Source organism: Podarcis liolepis, assembly GCF_965112155.1.
Source record: "Podarcis liolepis genome assembly, chromosome: 10".
Taxonomy (NCBI): domain Eukaryota; kingdom Metazoa; phylum Chordata; class Lepidosauria; order Squamata; family Lacertidae; genus Podarcis; species Podarcis liolepis.
In genome coordinates this window covers 44,117,037-44,136,447 of record NC_139562.1, presented here as the reverse complement: position 1 = coordinate 44,136,447, position 19,411 = coordinate 44,117,037, and the positions used below count along the sequence as shown (strand labels likewise).

At 41.8% G+C, this 19,411-nt stretch overlaps 1 protein-coding gene across 1 annotated transcript in view; it reads left to right on the top strand.

Annotated features, from left to right (window-relative positions):
* Window positions 1-19,411, top strand: part of TPH2 (tryptophan hydroxylase 2) — a 61,806-nt gene that overhangs the window by 26,497 nt on the left and 15,898 nt on the right. Inside the window, exons 7-8 of the mRNA XM_083462463.1 lie at window positions 2,630-2,765; window positions 7,223-7,349. Coding sequence (XP_083318589.1) covers window positions 2,630-2,765; window positions 7,223-7,349 — 263 coding nt within the window. The remainder of the gene's footprint in view (window positions 1-2,629; window positions 2,766-7,222; window positions 7,350-19,411) is intronic.

The window sequence follows — 19,411 nt, the reverse complement described above, 5'->3', positions numbered from 1 at the left end:
GGTGGATTTCTGCACAGCCATTGTGACCTTGATGCAATCCTGCATGAGGCACACTAATTAACTAATTAAACGGACCCATTTTTTCCCCTCAGGAAGACTGCACCCAGAACCCTACGTAAAAAGCCATTTTAAAAGAGTCAAAGGGGGATTTATTTGCAGCTGTTCTTTCTCTCCGTTTGGACTGAAACTGGCTTGGGTAATCACACATCACCACACACAGTATTTAATAGGAAACCAAAGGACAGACATGGCTTTTGGCTAATATCACATGTACACTGCTTCCCAGACTACTGGTGGGAGCATACCAGGTGTAGAGTAAATGGTGTGTGTGTGTGTGTGTGTGTGTGTGTGTGTGTGTGTGTGTGTGTGTGTGTATGTAGACACAGCCTGTGTCGAATGATCCCACCAAGGCCATAATCTTTCCTTATCCTTCTGGAGATGCAATGTGGGCACATTAGTTTTAGCCAGGGCAAACATCACTGAGGTCGCATCTGCTGCAGTCTGCAGGAATTGCTGTGGGAAGTCTCTGATGCTGACACAGTTTTTGTCAAAGAAGATGAGGCAGATGTCAGACTTATTTGCCCCTTTTCTCTGGGTTCAATTTGACCTGGTCGCTTGCGTCCGCTCATTGTTCCAGGCCCTGGAAGATCTCTCTTGAGTTTCAGGGAGTTATTATTAGGGCTGCCTTTTCCGGTGTTTTGGAGTGCCAATATTTCTTACAAACACTAAATGTTTAAACTGGGAGCAGGGGAAAGACCCCCCCACCAAAACAAGTTCCCACTATGACCGCAGAAAAGTCACAGCAAAATATAGTCCTAAGAACCTGAGAAAGATTTTTCCGATCAAAAATAAAATATTGTGTATGGCTTGAAAAGCTAACCTGCCCCAGCTCCCATTCCTTCCTTTATTCTGACTTTATGGCTACTAGCACTTAACATTAATTGGCTGGCTGCTCTTTCAGCTGGGTTGCATCTTTCAAAGGTGCACCCTGTACTGTTCTCTGGATCCCTGAGGAAGGGCACTGAAACACAGTTCCTTTTTTTTTTCTTTGCTTGAAGGTAGAAAAGGACTCCAAGGTTCAAATGTGTGATCTCAGCCAAAGACAACAGTCACAATTTTTTTCCCCTCTGAAGAGGACTAAGCTTAGCTCATTTAATTCTAAACAGTAACTAATGAGATGAGAATAAAGAATAAACGGACATAAATCTGACATCAAGAATCACAAAACAGAGAAACCAGTAGGAGAACACTTCAATCTCCCAGGACATTCTATACAAGATCTCAAAGTAGCTGTTTTACTACAAAGGAATTTCAGAAATAGACTGGAAAGAGAAGCTGCTGAATTGCAACTCATTACCAAACTTAAAACCATGGAGAGACCTGGTCTGAACAAAGACATTGGATTCTTATCTCATTATACATGACTAAGCCATTTTTCACCTTCTCACCCCTTGCCTTTTCCTGTAAGACCTATTGCAGTCGTTAAGAGTCGTCAACAGGCTCATCTCAGCTATCTGCCAATCACCCATTCCCACCACCTTTCTGAGTAATACCCCTCCCCACCTTCTCACTATATAGAAGGATCTGGCAACTTCTGTTTCAGTGTATCTGAAGAAGTGTGCATGCACACGAAAGCTCATACCAAGAACTAACTTAGTTGGTCTTTAAGGTGCTACTGGAAGGATTTTTTTTATTTTGATAATGAGATGAGAAAGAGCTTGAGAAAGAACCAGCCTGTTCATAAGTGAACATAAGTTTTGGAGTGGTGTCAGATGAAGACATTCCTTTTTTTCAACAAGCCTTTTGAGTGGAGATTTTTTTAATTCCAACCTGTATTGGATCTGGGGTTGTATGAAATTTGTTTTAATGGTTAAATTGTTTTGAGAGAATTTTATAGGAAGCACTTCATAAATGGAATGAAATGATAGACAGATAACAAGGTAACTTCCCCCATCTGACCTTTTCGGCATTTCCTTTCTTTTCGACCTCAGTGTTTACAATCAACCCCACATCATCACTCAAGATAACACTTTGTGCCTTTGGTCCATAAAAGCTTATGCCATAATAACATCGTCAGCCTTTAAGATGCCACAGGGTTCTTTGCTGTTACAGAAATGTTTGCCGATGATTTCCAAATGAATAATGTGCCATCAGATTTCATGAAAGATCTGGGGCTATTACACATAGAGGGAAATCAGTGTTTGCACCAAGTATTCACCCAGCACCAAATTGCTTGCCGTTCAGATAATTTTTGTATATACTACCTGTATGATACACACAGCTGGCAGCATGTATTTGCTCCCCCTTAATGTTGACAATTTTATGAGGATACTAAAGATAAAATGCTTTGTTCAAACCTGTATAATGTATAAAGTGGCCCTGAATCCCTTCCCCTTTTAATCTGCTGCTGTAGATAAAACAGGAAGGTGATTAGTGATATTGGCACATTGTAACCTTGGTGTTTCCCCCTCAGCTAAATGATCTGCATCAATTCATCCATTTTATTTTCTTAAGGAATGTCTGGCTGGTACAAACAACGTTTGATTCTCTAGGAAAAATATGGAATAGTTTGTGTTTTCTGTTGATTAACACATATACTCAGATAATTTTGGTTTTTCTACCACTTCAGAAAGGTCTGGATTCACAGTCAGACCAGTTGCTGGATATTTGTCGCCTCGTGATTTCTTAGCTGGCCTTGCCTATCGAGTTTTCCACTGTACTCAGTACATACGCCATGGCTCTGATCCTCTCTACACTCCAGAACCGTGAGTATAATTTCTCATAACTTAGCATTTATTACATTTATTTTTTCCATGTTTCCTCCAAGCAGGTGATGATGAGGCGCATGGTTCTTTTCTCTACCTCCCCTCAACTTTTTCTTCTCAAAACAGCCCTGTGAGGTAGGTTAGGCTGGGAGAAAGTGACTGTCCCAAGGTTACCCACTGAGTTTCATGGCCATGAAGACCACAGGGTGACTTTGGGCAAGTTCCTGTCTCTCAGCTTAACCTGCCTCACAGGGTTGGGATGAGAATAAAATGGGGAGGAGAGGAAAACCACTTAAGCAGCCCCGATCCCCTTGGAGGAAAGGAAAGGCGACATGAAAAAAAATGTAACAACACTATTTGGCTTCTTCAGTTAGAGATGATGCACAGTTCCACAAATCCCATTTAATTTCAAGCCTGTGGTTCTGCCTCTTTGAACTGTTTCATGCTTCTGGACCAGCTACAGCACACCCTGCCAAAATCATGTACGTTTGCACAATACCTGCCTCTTTTCTCCAGGGCAAGGCCCAGCTGCTTCTGCATCCGCCACTGTTAATGGTGTGTGTAATGACAGAGAAGCAACTTCCATGAAACCCATCTGACATTCCAAGGACTCTCGTATAGGAGGGGAGAGATAATATCCTCATTGTCCTGGGGAAGGAAAAGGTTCAACTGGCAGACCCCTGTCCTTGACACCATGGTGTCTTTCCTGTATCGAACTGAAAGGAGGGAAGGTGCAAAGCAGCAAACGGTGTGCTCAGGCTCCAGGGATGCAGGACATTCACAGAGCGTAAAGGGTTTTTGAAAGCGCTCAGCTTCCTCTTTCTCTGTAGCAAATGCTCAGGACTGCTGTGAAGGCCAATCAGTTATTAAACAAGATGATCCCCTGTTGCTTGAGTTTGTTGTCATCTGGCTTTTATCTGTGTAACAGCAAGCACCTCAAAAGCGTCACTCTGTGTGCATTAATTCTAACCCCACTGCTGGAGGGACCTTCTCTGAACAGAAACCCATCTAGAGACTTACATGAACCCCAGTCTCACATTTGCAGACAATATTCTAATTCCAACCTCTTCCGAGGGATGTCTAGATCAATTAATCTCTGCCAAGTCTTTCCTGAAACAAAATCCTGGTATTTAAGACTGGCAGTGATGAACATTCAGATGGCTTCACCCCTCCCCCCACTCCACCCAGTCCTGGGAACTGCATTTTGTTGAGGGGCAAACTAGAGTTCCCAGGATTCTTTGGGGCGTGGTATAAACACGCTTCAAATATATAGTGTGGATGTGACCAAAGGGGTTCTGTTGTAGTGCCTTCTATTAGCAAACTCAGATAGTGAGAGCCAACAGGTATGGAGTGAGACGGGAGACCCTGAGACTTAAGACGGCAGTAGCAGCATGCTCAAGGGAACTCTAAAGTCTGCAGCAGAAGAAAGAAAAAAAAACTTTTTAAAAAGGCCTAAATGGGGCAAATAAGCAAGCAAGCAAGCAAGCAAGCAAACAAACAAACAAACCCTCAGGTCAATGAGGACTGAGCATGCTCAATAGTCACAGAATAATGAGTGTCAGTTGGAAAAGAAAACCAGAAAAATAGGGCCCCACATCTGGTGGCCCCCACATCATCCCTAGCTAACAGGACCAGTGGTCAGGGATGATGGGAATTGTAGTCCCAAACATCTGGAGGGGCGGAGTTTGCCTATGCCTGCTCTACATGTTCATTGTTTTCTTGCTGGAGTTTCAATATTCTTTTCTTCTATTTTCCCATCTTTTTTTAAATAGAGAAAAGAAGCCCAAAGGGAATTCTATTAATATTGATGGCTCTTTGTTGAAATATCTGCTGTTTTTGGCACTGAATTATTTTATTTATTTTTTATTGTAATGTCTTTTGACATGCACCAATAAACACTGGCATTGGTGTTATTTCTGTGATATCACATTTGGTATGATCCCCAAAGCCATGATAGTTTTAGAGCAGCCATCGGTAAGTGCCCTAAACAGTATGATATTGTGAAATAATCCATATCCTAATAGACACATGAGCAATCCCAGAGCACAGAGATGATGTCAAAGACCACCAAGTGTCCATGGACAAGGACTTCACAGGTAATCAGCACACCGAACCACCTGTCCATGGGTGTCATCTCCTGCATCCGGGATTATTTATGTGTATATTAGGATATGGATTATTTCAAAGTCTCATACCGCTTTGCTCCAGGATATTTTCATGCTAGCAACAAATGGTAGCTTGACATTTGTTTTTGTTTTTTGCTAACCTAGAAACTACTCAATATTGATCCAAAGCAGAACTCTGATGTATAGTTAGCAGAGTAAAAACTTAAATACGTTGCAGGATTCCCACAATATAGTTCAGAGGCAATTATATTTCATCCAGCAGAGCTTTACTGCTACTATAGGCAAATGAGCATAATGCTCACAAATCCAATACATTCAGGATTGGCACTGTCCATAAGAAATCCAGTTGAGGAGACTTAACTTAGACTTACAATAACTTATAATAAGTCTAAACCTTAACACTAAATACAGAACACCACACCAGATGGAAAGAGAGACAGAAAAAGAGAGTGAAACCCAGGTGCCTTCTGACCTATTATAGCCGGCATGACCTTGACTGAGACAGTGCTTTTTTTCCCTAAAAAAATGTTTAGGGAGACTTTTCCTACTCATATTGAAATACTGCCCCTCAATGAGGCCAAACTTAGATTCACAAAATGTTTAGGGGTATGCGTACCCCTGCGCCCCCCTGGACAAAAAAAAAACACTGGAAAGAGATAACAAAACCAGTTTAAACCAGCTGTACTCAGCTTCTCTGAAGGAATAACCCAAACATCATGAACCTTCTGCTTGTTTCTTTCACACAGAGAAGCTTCCAGAACCATTTTAAATTAAGTAGAATAGGAAAGATCTCTAAACATCAGATCAATAATTTCTGCACTATGAAATGCAAACTGTCATGACTTTCAGAGTTCACATTTAGCAAAAAAGCACTGGGACCTGCAACAAAATGTTTCCGTGTGACTGTTTCTGTTCAATGTTCCAGTCAGCCAGCCAGCCACTCCTTTAAGGGCACTCCATTCCACACTTACCTGCCCCAAACAAACACTCAGTGTTTTGTGGCTACTGAGCATGCTCAGTACTTGCTAAATTGTTTTGGGGGTGTTTCCCAAGAGGTTCTCATTTGTATTTCTGCCAATGAAAGACCAGCCCAAGTCATGCAGATTTTAGAGGGTCTCATTTAGAAAGGTCTCTTTCAGCCTCACTGGCTGAAAACCCTTTCCTGGCAATGCCCGACACTGAACTTGCAGCAAAGCATGGTTGCTAATCCAGTGTTGGTCATGCTCAGAGTAGATCTATTGAAGTCAATGGGCTTCTATCTATTAATTTCAGTAGGTCTACTTTATGACTTACTTGGATGTTCGTTCCATAAAAAAATGTAGTAATAAATAAATAAATTGTTCTGCCATTGAGACTGCTGCACCTGTAAAGAAAGGTTACGGCAGGAAGTCAAGTTCCGAAATCAATTGAGGTGCTCATGTTCCACTCAAGAGTGTTCTCACATATTCTTTAGAGAAATGCTTGGCACTGGGTGAAAAGGGGGCATTGTAATGTGAAACTTGACACATGAACTTGTCGCCTGCAGGAGAATTTGGATTATTGTTCACCTGGTAACAAAGTGGCCCTATTCCCAACAGACGAGCCTTTCACAGGAAGTGCAAGGCGACAGCTCTGAATTGAAAATGAATGCTGAGTCTTTAAGACTTCGGCTCCATTCACAATCCCCATGATGTCTGTTTCCATATTGTCCAAGACATATGAATACGAAAAACAGACAAACTGGGAAACTCCTGCTTGCTTCCTATTGTCCTGCTCATGCATAGCATATTCCTGGTGTGCATGTCTGTGATTTAGTGAACAATAGTGGATGGGCTGGCATGAATAACTCAGGCACATACTGGGCTCTTTTGATGGGCAGTATCAGGAATATAATGGGGGGACAGAGCATAGCATTAAAAAATAGGAATACATATTCCAAGTATTGTTTTGCCTGAAAACAGAGGCAGTGGGCTCTCTTTATTTGTACAAAAAATGCAAACTTGCTTTTTCCCTCCTGAAGAGGTTGCTCAAAGCAACTAACAACATGCAAAACACAAAAATAAAAACACATTGAGTGTTTTTTTAGTGCTGCTTTACAGTGTCAAATTTGGACCAAAAATACTTTAATGTGAGTCTGCATGGAAAGTTTAAAAACCCCCACAGTATTCTCCAGTTACCGTCAAAGATTTATTTTTGTAAACAAACCTTTTAATACTTATGACAGCCAGATTCATATTTTTTTACGCCCACTGAACTGCTTCAGGTTTGGCTAAGAGGTTTGCATGCATCAGTTCTCTGAGTCCAGTGATGCTTTTATACTCCGACTAACTTTGCATTTTAATTCCCTTGCAGGGATACATGCCATGAACTTCTGGGGCACGTGCCTTTGCTCGCTGACCCTAAATTTGCCCAGTTTTCTCAAGAGATTGGACTGGCCTCCCTGGGATCTTCTGATGAGGATGTCCAAAAACTTGCAACTGTGAGTCACTAAGTTTTAAAAGTGTGAGTTTTGCTTGATTCTTCAGAATCTGTCAAGTTTACTAAAATGAAGTGTTTCTCAGTGTGATGACAAAACATGTCACTCACTTTCTTTGGCAACACCTCCTCTGACTGGTTTGCGGCTGACATATGCATGCTACCCTCAGTGGCCCAGAAAGAACTGACAGCTGTGTGTGGTTGTGTGACTGAAGGTAGTGGTGCAATGAGAGAACATTGATTTTAACACTTTTTCCTCTTTCTTTTTTTCTTTTGCCTAATATCTCTGAAATACAGGAATGGTTTGTACCTGTAGAATATAAAGATTTGGGACTCATTACACTGTGTTATTTGTCTCAGTGTGCTTTTAGAAAAGGTAAAGGTAAAGGGACCCCTGACAGTTAAGTCCAGTCGTGAACGACTTTGGGGTTGCAGCGCTCATCTGGCTTTACAGGCCGAGGGAGCCAGCGTTTGTCCACTTCCCCAGACAGTTTTTCTGGGTCATGTGGCCAGCATGACTAAGCCGCTTCTGGCACAATGGAACACCGAAACCAGAGCAGCGCACAGAAATGCCATTTACCTTCCTGCCAGAGTGGTACCTATTTATCTATTTGCATTTTGACGTGCTTTCGAACTGCTAGGTTGGCAGGAGCTGGAACCTAACAACGGGAGTTCACCCTGTCGCGGGGCCTTGAACCGCCGACCTTCCGATCGGGAAGTCCAAGTGGCACAGTGGTTTAAACCACAGCACCACCCGTGTCCCCTTTAGAAAATATCACCGTAAAGGATTATTATTATTATCATCAATACCACATGGGGGAGATGGGTGAAAAGCAAGCTAATTGTGAAACACGGCTTCTTCATTTATTGCATTTCATGGGCAGTACCGTGAATGTCAAGGAGATGAACTCAGGGCAGTTTCATCTGACACTGTCCAGAATGAGGAAGGCCTCAGGCGCAGTGATCCAAGGTCACAGGGGACGGGGTATGATGGGTGGAATGAGAACAGGATAGCATCTTGGGATCGAAACAGCCACAGCTTTGTTTATAACAGATTTTAGTAGGCTTTGGCATAGGCATTGGGTATGGATCCTGAATAGAGAAGGGAAGGCCTGGAAAAACCCAGGAAAAATCCTGAATCAACCTGACCATTTGCTGGTTGATTTAAGGATCACTCTACAATGAGAGTCGATTCTGGGCAATCCTTCCAGGACACCACTGTAAAGTTCTGTGGCCCATTAAACCTCATCTGGGCCTTCAGACAGAAACCTTCTCCTGGACCCTTTTACTGGGGTACCCTGACACTTTGACTGGAGTGATGCGGGGTCTCTTACACATACCCTTTTTCTGGACTAAGGATCCAACCCAATACCTTTTTTTTTTTGCCAACAAGTTGTAACAGTTGCTACTAGGTAAGCAAAACCTCCAGATAGGCCCAGTTTTGTGTGCCAGAGAATTCCTCTCTGGCCCCAAATAGCCCCATAGCAAGGTCTTAAGCACATCCTGCCTGCCCACCCCAGGTAAAGCCAAAATTATAGGGAGGAGGGGAGAGACCCTATGCTGACAGCGCTGACCAAGCCACACATTGCTGATTTAAAAGAGATTCGGCAGACCTGGTTGAAGCCAGTCAGCTCACCAGCCAACCAGAACCACCCCACAATCCCCACCACCACAACCAGCACACAATTGGTTTGACAGGGCTTTGAATCTCACAGGCAGTTCCCAGCCTCCTGTGCAGATATCCAGTGCAATGATGACATCAGGTGGCTTCGCAGGAGAGGAACAATTTGTACCCCCAGGTTGCCTGTGCCCATGTTGGGCCCCAATCAGATAGTAAGTGATCTTTGAATGCATGAGGAATGAGGAAAGGCCTTGCATGTGTGGAGCTCCATGTCTAATCAGAGCTCTATACAAGGAACATCTGAACCAGGAAAGAAGCAGCTCCCTCCTTCAAAACTGGGTTATTGTTGTTTTTTGCAGAGATTCACATAAAGACAAAAGCTCTAGTATTCCTTTAAGTGCTGAATTTATGGCACTGGCTGCTAGAAAATGTTATTTATAAATGGAGGGTTTGGGAAGACTATAAATATTAAAAGAAAACCCCAGTGCTACTTCCCAGGTAGTTTTAGAAAAGGGATTTAAAAACCATGGGAGGAGGAATCAGAAATATTCCTGAAAGTGTGTAACAATGCAGGAAACAAGTGGCTAATGTGCAAGCACTGTGTGTCTATCCCAAGCAAAAAACTAGATATTTGGATGTGTGAACTTTCTGTTTACACCATGACAAAAATTAGCAGCTTGGATGAACATGCACAACTCCACTCATGCAGATGTTTCATAGTGTTTCTTCAGTGAACTGAGAAATAACTGGTGTTTTCTTGCAATGAAGAATCTATATATGTGCCTGGATATGCTCCCCAGAGTCATGAGGCGTCAGAAACACCCAGTTACAGTTATACCTTGGTTCTCAAATGGAATCTGTTCCAGAAGTCTGTCTGATTTCCGAAAACATTCAGAAACCAAGGCATGGCTTCTGATTGGCTGCAAGAGCTTCCTGCACACAATCGGAAGCTGCGGAAGCAGCGTCAGACGTTCAGGTTCTCAAGAAATGTTTGACTCGCAAGGCGTTTGACAACCAAGGCACTATTGTATTTATAATTTTGGGGAAATGAGTGTCTGCTGTGTACTGCCACAGTTCACAAGATGGTTGTTTAGTGATTGGTATATTCTCTCTTTATCCTTTTTTGGTTGGTGTACACTATTTGGGTAAATGTATGAGTGCCCATTACTCTGGAAATGAAGATGTTAGTACTTGGTATACAAGCCTTCTGTGGCTTTTTCTGTTACAAAACTATCTGAATATCTGTCCAATTAAGGAATTGCTGTCAGGAACTAATTGGTTTCATTAAAGTCTTTCAAGTCCCCCCCCCCCATCTTTAAAGTAGCTTTTCAACCTCTGTCTTTAATGTGCTAAAAACTACAGTCTTCTCTTCTCCTTCTTGGTAACATTTATTGTGATATTTTAATCTACTGCTGAGGAATGAAAACCAAACAACTTTTGCTCTTTTGCCACTGCACTGTGTACAGAAATCTGAAGAAATTAATTGCTCCTGAAGCTGGGAGTAATTGAGGGTTTAAAAAAATGCTTATAAAGTTCATATTTATTAATATGAATGATATTGAATGTCATATATCTATATATAGCCAACCTCAAAAGGAGGTTTACAAAAGGAATGGAATCATCAGTGAAAAGCAACTTAATTATTTAAGAATTATTAAAACTAGCAATAAACTAAAAAACAGATTAAAACACTTGTCAATATTTCACATGCCTGGCTAGGTTTGCCTGAGCAAAAATGTTCTTAGAAGGACCCAAAAAAGAGTACAGGTAAGACAAGACACCTGCAGAGAGCTCTAAAGTCCAGGTGCTGCTACACTTAAAGATCAATTTCTCACCTTTGGAGAACAAGTATTATGTGGCACCTGCAATAGTGCTAGTTCCACGCCAGTTTACAGTGTAAATCAGTCTTGGTCCCTAGTTGTTAAGGGCTTCGTAAACTAATAACAACACCTTGAAGTTTGCCTGGTAGCAAACAGTCGATCTGTTTTTAAAGAACCCACTATTTGCAAGCCAGTTGCAATTTGGGTAGCATAATTGGTATTTGTTGAACAGCCAAGACTGGCAAACCTCCCTATTCTGTAGCAACACAATTTCCTCTGCTATGTAGCCATAGTCTTGATGTCAAAATACCATCCTCTCAGTAATGACTGCAGTATTTGAATTGGTAGGAGTCCACCATGCACATGGAAACTAGACATCATTTGTAAAGTCTGTGTGAAGTCCTGGAACTCAGAGCCGGGCAGGCGTGATGTATTCATTATGATGAGCATGTCTCAATTTATATTCTTCAGAGTTCCAGGTAGATGAGAGCAGAAAGCAACATCTAGGGCACTGCAACATTTCTCAGATCACAAGTGACTGCAGATGCCAGGTCAAGTGAATCAGAATTCTGTAGACTTACTTAGCATTTATATAGCACTTTGTATGCTTAAAATACTTCACATAACTTTATCTCAGTAACCTTGACACCAACCATGTAAGTCTGCCAGTACTGATACCCAGCTATTGAATAATAGTTTTTTTTAAAAGCAGTGCTGGGGAATTTGTGGTCTTCCAGATGTTGCTGGAATCTAGCTTCCCTCATCTTATCACAGCCAAGGTTTGGGAATTACCGTTATGCAAAAGGAACAGTTTGATCATTTAGTTGTTAAAAGCTCTGGGTGATATTATTTATAGTTTAAAACCACACTTGCACTAATAGAAAGCAGCTTTCACCAATCACGAAACTGGAGAGATGTGCAGGGGGGGAAGACACCAAAGCTACCCAGAAATTTAGCAGTATTCAGCACGCATTTTCTTGATGTTTTATGGCGATGTTTTCTGAGGGCCCCCTATAATGAGCATTAGCCTGCATGTCAACTTTCAGGCACAAAAACGCAATAGATCTTGATATTCGAGTTAATAAGAGAATAATGTGAGCCTGACAAAGCATTTGCATGCTCATTATGTCTGCTGTTTTCAGGGGGAAGCATCATCATCATTAAGAAATTGCCGAATCGGCAATCACAGCCCTCGGTTGAAGTTCAATCGCTCATGCTGTGAATCTGTGATCTGTCGGAGTGCGGCTGCGAGAGGAGGGGAGGAAAGAAAAAGAAAAGCTCTTAAAATGAGCTTGATGAGTTCTTCAGTCGTCAGGAGTAACTGAAGTAATTAGTTAAGTAACTAAGGTCATACCCCTAGCATTCAGCTCTTGTAGGAACATATTATAGATTTTGCCTTGTTTTCATTTGCTTGTTTTCTATTGTTACATATGGAGTAGATATCAAACTAGCAAGGAAATACGTGTGAGTGAAAGAGTGACCTCCATTAACACAATCAAGCTCTTTAAAAAAGAAAAAGACCAGATGAAAGATTAACTACTGTTCTGCATTAAACTACCAAAAATGTATTGGTTCATAGCCATTCTGAGTTTATAATTACCATGGACGGTATCCAACAAAGTACTTCTGCTAGCACAAGGACTTTTGGCTGTGCAAGATAACTTCTTCTTCCTTTCCTCTTCCCCAAGTCCTCAAATCTGCTCTGGAAGGTTGGAGAAAACCCCAGAACAGATTAGCTTAAATAGTTAGCCAAAAAGAAACCAGGATAAATTCTTTGAACCAAAGTGGGGCTGGCTATTTGTACATGAATATGCAGCATTTCCTACCTGTTTTAAAGGTATAAAATGGATGGCCGTACTTAAAAAGGAAGAGGAAACAACAACTGCAAAGAGGTGTAACTGGAAGCTGCCCACTCTTGCTTTGAAGGTTGGCTTGTGTTTGTTCTCCAGGATTTAAAAACCTGCCCCTTTTTGGAATTCTCCAGATTGACTCTGCTGAGCGACTATGTTAGGGCTAGACTTCAGAGCATGGGACACAGTCGCCTGAACCTTCCCACTACCCAAAAAATAAATGCCAGAGGAGACCACAATAGTGGACCCAGAGGGGGATTGTCATGAAACAGATATATCAAGGCAGACACCAGTTACTGCACTATCCCTTTTCTTTAAAATTAAGCCAGGCATGTGCCCTGCATAGCACAATACCTGCTGCTAAGACTGCAGACATGTCTGCCATCTTAATTTTCCCACAGTGCCCAGAACCTGACCCTGAAGGACTCTGTAGAAATTACAATGGTATGCACACCTGGAGCCTCAGCACCAGACATTTTTATGGTGCAGGGTACCCACCTGACTCTATCTACCTACCTACCTATTTAAAAGGGACCTCTTCTAGCTTTTCTTTGCCAGCTTGGGGGTGTGGAGGAGAGGGGTAAGAGTGGAAGGACCAGGAAGTGAGGAAGGAGCATCTAGGATGCCCAGTGTGATGGGGTGAGGAGAGAAGGTAGCAGTGGTGAAGCGGCCAGGGTGATGAACAGCAAAGAAAGGATACCCACGGTGGGGAAACAAAGTCCCCTTGCCCATAGATCTCTTAATCTGACAGGGTCACTGACTGTTGCTTCTCAAGTAAGACAGGAGGTTTGCATTGTGTGGAGAAAGTGATGAGAGAGCTTGTCTGCACTTCCACTTGCCCCGCTGCTTCCCTCTGGGAAAACTCACTGTTGACCACTGAATCGGAACAAGCACCAATGGGTTTTTCTGCAGATAACCACATTTGTTCCCATTCAGCAGCAAAGAACAGGTTTTCCTGGGGAAAGTGAAAAATTGCCTGGAACCATTCCTATAAAGCACGGGACAAGCGGAAAATGTATTGGAACTGGGTTTTCTAGGCACAGGAGAAGCAGAAGTGTGGATGAGCCCGAGAGAGATGTTTCCTTCTTTAGTCGAAATACTAGAACTCATGATTATCTAGTGGTCATGAAAGACAAAATGAAGTGCTTTTTTCACATAGCACATAGGTAAGCTATACCTTTCTCTCCCAGGTATGGTGAGGGCCACCAGCTTGTTGTGGTTTGAAAAAGGATTTGAACATTCCTGGAGGATTTGAAACTATCAGTGCTTAATGCCTCCAGTACCAGAGGCAGCACACCTCTGAATACCAGTTGATAGAGGGAGGAGGGAGGGAGGGAGGGAGAGAGAGAGAGAGAGAGAGAGAGAGAGAGAGAGAGAGAGAGAGAGAGAGAGCCCTGCTGTGGTTGGATCCTGCTTGAACGTTTCCCAAAGGCATTTGGCTGGCTACTGTAAAGGCAGGATGCTGTCTTTGGACTAATCCAGCAAGTAACTTTTTATGCCCCTTTGTTCTTAGAGACAGAAGGCTAAGACAAGCGCGTGGCTGCTTTTAGTCAGTGGGTGGTCTCGTCTGAGTTAATAATGTGAATGTTTGAAAACCTATAAAATTGAAACAAGAGGTCAGACCAAAGAAATAAAATTTCATAATTCCTGTATAGCAGTATGGCTTCAAACATTCGGGTCTGCAAAGAAAGATTCAAGCCGTTATGGTTCTTTTCAGCCATGTGAATCAAAGCTATTTTTCTTTTCGGTGGAAAATTGACTCCTCTTAGTATTCAGTGTTGCTGTATATTATAGGAAATTGTATTAATCACTTTCCACTGTGAACAACCAAATCAAATTTGTGCAACCTGATTCTTTCTCTCTGCTTGATGCTGGGTAGGGTGCTTTTGTTTCTCTGGGTAGCTGAACAAATGAATGAAAATTGGACATAATAACCAGAAAAAAGCTAACTATTTGTCTAGGGTATGGCTTAATTAATTATTTGATGATGCAGCTTAGAAGGATTGGCATCTTAGCATTAAAGGGCACCAGGGATGGATAATGGAATATAATCTTAAAAAATTTTAATGGAGGTGTGATATGATCTCTTTGTAAGAACGGCTTAATGAAATTTTTATAAACCCAGCTGTCCCTGCCTAGAACCAAAGAGGAATTTTGCCATTGTCTTGAGTTCCCTTTGGAGCAAATATTATCTTCATTTACATTTAGTAGATGCATAATAGTAAACTATACATATATAAATGAATGCAGAACACAACCCTGCATTCTTTATTGTGCTATTCTCAGAACTTCATGTATATATTTTTAGAGCTGAAAGAAAGCTGCTTTATCATCTTACTCAGCACCACAACATCCTTATTTATGGCAAAGAATACCTTACTAAAGCTATAATGTTTGGTATTTGCAGCACTCAAATGATCTGGAGCAGGTACCTTAAATTCTAACTTCTTCCTGTTGTTGTTTAGTCATTTAGTCGTGTCCGACTCTTCGTGACCCCATGGACCAGAGCATGCCAGGCACTCCTGTGTTCCACTGCCTCCTGCAGTTTGGTCAAACTCATGTTGGTAGCTTCGAGAACACTATTCAACCATCTCGTCCTCTGTCGTCCCCTTCTCCTTGTGCCCTCCATCTTTCCCAACATCAGGGTCTTTTCCAGGGATTCTTCTCTTCTCATGAGGTGGCCAAAGTATTGGAGCCTCAGCTTCAGGATCTATCCTTCCAGTGAGCACTCAGGGCTGATTTCCTTAAGAATGGTTAGGTTTGATCTTCTTGCCGTCCATGGGACTCTCAAGAGTCTCCTCTAGCACCATAATTCAAAGGCATCAATTCTTTGGTGACCAGCCTTCACTTCTTACAAACATGCAAAGAGAGATACAATGTCATTGGAAAACAGCTGAGAGAGAATGTCACTCTAGGGGTAGGTGGGAAAAACCTGGCTATTTTTTTTTAAGGTTCTGATATACAACTACTGAAAACTAATGGATAATCATGGCATAGAATTAGAGAATCCTAGAGTTGGAAGGAACCCCAAGAGTCATCTAGTCCAATCCCCTGCAATGTAAGAATCACAGATAAAGAATCCCTGACAAATGGTCCCCCACCTCTGTTTAAAAACCTCCGATGAAGGAGATGTAGATCCCTGCACTGTCAAACAGCTCTTACGATCAGAAAGTTCTTCTTTATGTTTGAGCTGGAATCTCCTTTCCTGTAATTTGAATCCATTGGTTCAGGTTCTACCTTCTAGAGCAGCAGAAAACAAGCTTGCCACCATTCATGCAACAGCCCTTCACACATTTGAAGATAGCTATCATATCACCTCTCAGTCTTATCTTTTCCATTTTAATGTGCATTTATTTCCTAATGCTATGTTAATTAATCAGGCTTAGTTAAACAGATCTGTGGAAATATTTCTACTAGAAGAGAAGGATAATATCTATATCTAGCTCCAAAAATTATGACAGCCATTCCTAAATTCAACCATGCTTTGACAAATCGAAGACTTGTTCTCCTGAACCTTGGAAGGGTTTTGGTCATGGATATATTAAACAAGCAGTGTGTATTGTCTGTTTCTGAGCCCAAACATTTGCAGTTTCACCAGATTTAAGCCTTTCATGGCAAACCAAAACACACAGACCCAAGAATGGTTATCTGTGTATCATTGTGTTTCTATAAAATCAATGATGTAGGACAAATGTGTGAACATCAAGCACCATGAGTGAAAGCAATCAATTGACAACACTGAGGGCATTTACACATGATCCCTAGCTGGCTGAAATGTGAATCACTGGAAGGTTTTCGTCAAAACTAGGGAGATGGAGCTCATAGAAGTAGACTTTGATGTGTAAGTATAGGACTCTTTAGCCTGTCCCTTCCCCAGCCAGTGGGACGCGGGTGGCGCTGTGGGTTAAACCACAGAGCCTAGGACTTGCCAATCAGAAGGTTGGTGGTTCGAATCCCTGCGACGAGGTGAGCTCCCATCGCTCGGTCCCTGCTCCTGCAAACCTAGCAGTTCGAAAGCACGTCAAAGTGCAAGTAGATAAATAGGTACCGCTCCAGCAGGAAGGTAAACGGCGTAATGTATGAAACTCAATTGCAGTTTCTGACCAATGAATGATTTGTTTTCTAAATGAATGTACCCCTCTGTTTCCCCATGATATTGATTCTACCAAGATACTGAATAGATCCTTTTGTCCACAAGATTTATTTGTTTGTTTCTGAGAGTTTACAGTACTCCATTAACTTGCCCGACACGGTACATACAAACACTCCTCATCCTACTTTCAACGTTGCCTCAACAGGACTTCTTGACACTCAAATGTTGGACTTTGCATTGTCACTAATGAAAATACTGGTCAAATTAATGATCTCCTCTTAACCTCAAAAAACATTTCTGATTGTCTGCTTTTCATAATTGAGATGACCACTGATGATAGACCAGGTGCAAACTTTGTCATGAAAATCTTACCTTTGCTTTTGCTTTTTATTTTGTTTGTTCAGCTCCTTTATAATATGTTTACAGATTCTGACAGGTAACTCAATGGTGAGTCACCACTCAAATCTGTATTCATGGCACATTATTTCAGGCATACATTTGCTGCTGACAAACATCCCAGCAGATTTTAAATTCTCTTTGAAAAAATGTTTTGTATTAGAGGTGTCAGTTTGGCGAATTTTCTTAATAGCATAATTAGAAGGTGCATTTAAAAAGATCCATCCTCTTTTCTCCTCACAACCCACGAGTTACTCTGTTGATGTATTCATAGAATCATAGAGTTGGAATAGACCACAAGGGCCATTGAGTCCAACCCCCTGCCAAGCAGGAAACACCATCAGAGCACTCCTGACATATGGTTGTCAAGCCTCTGCTTAAAGACCTCCAAAGGAGGAGACTCCACCACACTCCTTGGCAGCAAATTCCACTGCCGAACAGCTCTTACTGTCAGGAAGTTCTTCCTAATGTTTAGGTGGAATCTTCTTTCTTGTAGTTTGGATCCATTGCTCCGTGTCCGCTTCTCTGGAGCAGCAGAAAACAACCTTTCTCCCTCCTCTATGTGACATCCTTTTATATATTTGAACATGGCTATCATATCACCCCTTAACCTCCTCTTCTCCAGGCTAAACATGCCCAGCTCCCTTAGCCGTTCCTCATAAGGCATCGTTTCCAGGCCTTTGACCATTTTGGTTGCCCTCCTCTGGACACGTTCCAGTTTGTCAGTGTCCTTGAATTGTGGTGCCCACAATTGTATTGTTCAGGTTCAAATGAGGAAACTTATATCTTGATCCAGAAGCCTCCCAGTTTTTACAGCCAATCACAAACAGACCCTTCCCCAGCAAAAAATCTCTTACCCGACTGAGAAAAGCTGTCCACTGGCAATCGTGCAAGCCCCCAAACAGCAGCCACCAATCGTGGCAGCGACAGCCAATCAACAGCAGTGTTTGCTGCAGAAGCCAATCACCAACCCAATTAGAGAAGCAGCGGCCAATCCAAAGCAGCCCTTCTAGCAGCCAACAATCGTGGCTGACAAGCTCCTGCTTGCAGCTGCAGCCAGTCACCCGTCCACCCCATTCACTATCCTTGTATAAGACGAGGCACGTTTTTGAACATAATTTTAGAGTAAAAAAACATAGTCTTATACATGGAAAAGTACGGTATATGGTTTACCATCTTTCAGAGCAAAGCCCTCCCCAGGCTGCGTAAAACATATAGCAGGAGCATGCATATAACAGGAACAGCATACTTCCAGATGATTTACAATGCAGTAGAATTCACTTGCAGTGCTTCCAATCCAGATAAAATATCTTCCATTTATCCATCCATTCCGCTGCGTCTATCCACAAAGTTGTTGCCAGCACTTACCCTTCGTCTACTCAGGGCTCACCTCCCTCCTTGAATTGTCAGATGCCTTACTTTGTCCATGAAATTTTGTTTGAACAATGAAAAAAAAATTGTTCCAGAAGAATAATGTCTCGACCATGATACAATATATATTAGAAACGTAATTGTTTAAACAAAGTGAAACCATTTTAATTAACCTGCAATTAATTAAAACAGGGTTAGATTAATGTTACCATTATAAACACATATCCTGATACTTGTAACTTTGTTGGACAGTGTCCTAGAACTTATCATTAAAATGTATACCTTACCAATTTAATTAAAATGAGCAATTGCTATATTGTTTTTGTCAGCGGCATCATGTTTTTTTATATATGTGCGTGTATTTGTAGAAACAGGGCCACAAGATGCAGCTCAAACAACTGACAAGGTGGTTTTTCCTTGTTAGCAGCTAAATTAGGTCTCATGAGATCACCCAAATGAACTCACTATTCATGACCCGGTGTCAGGTGACACATTCAGCAGATTCTGAAATCCTCTTGACATTGTTCCCCTGGGCGTAACTTCCTAAGCAGCAACATGAACATGGCTATTATGTTTTGTGTATACTATCACAATGGCTGTGAAGGCAAGATTCCACACATTAACGCCTTGTTTTTCTTTTGGGTTTTATATGCAAAGCTCTAGTTACGTCTGAGCACATCTGCTTCCTAACTGTGAAACTTAAACTTCTAGATGGTACCAACTTTACTGTAGAATCTGAATGCCCATGAAAATTTACATTTTTTATTTCTTGTATGTGCCTTCCTTCATTTTATAACCTGCCCACATGCCTATTGCATGGGGGCATATTGATACCTGTATTAGTCCAGAAGGGATTAACAAAGTAGAGTTAATGTTAATGGAGTTGCCCTATTGACAAAATTAAAAAACTTGATC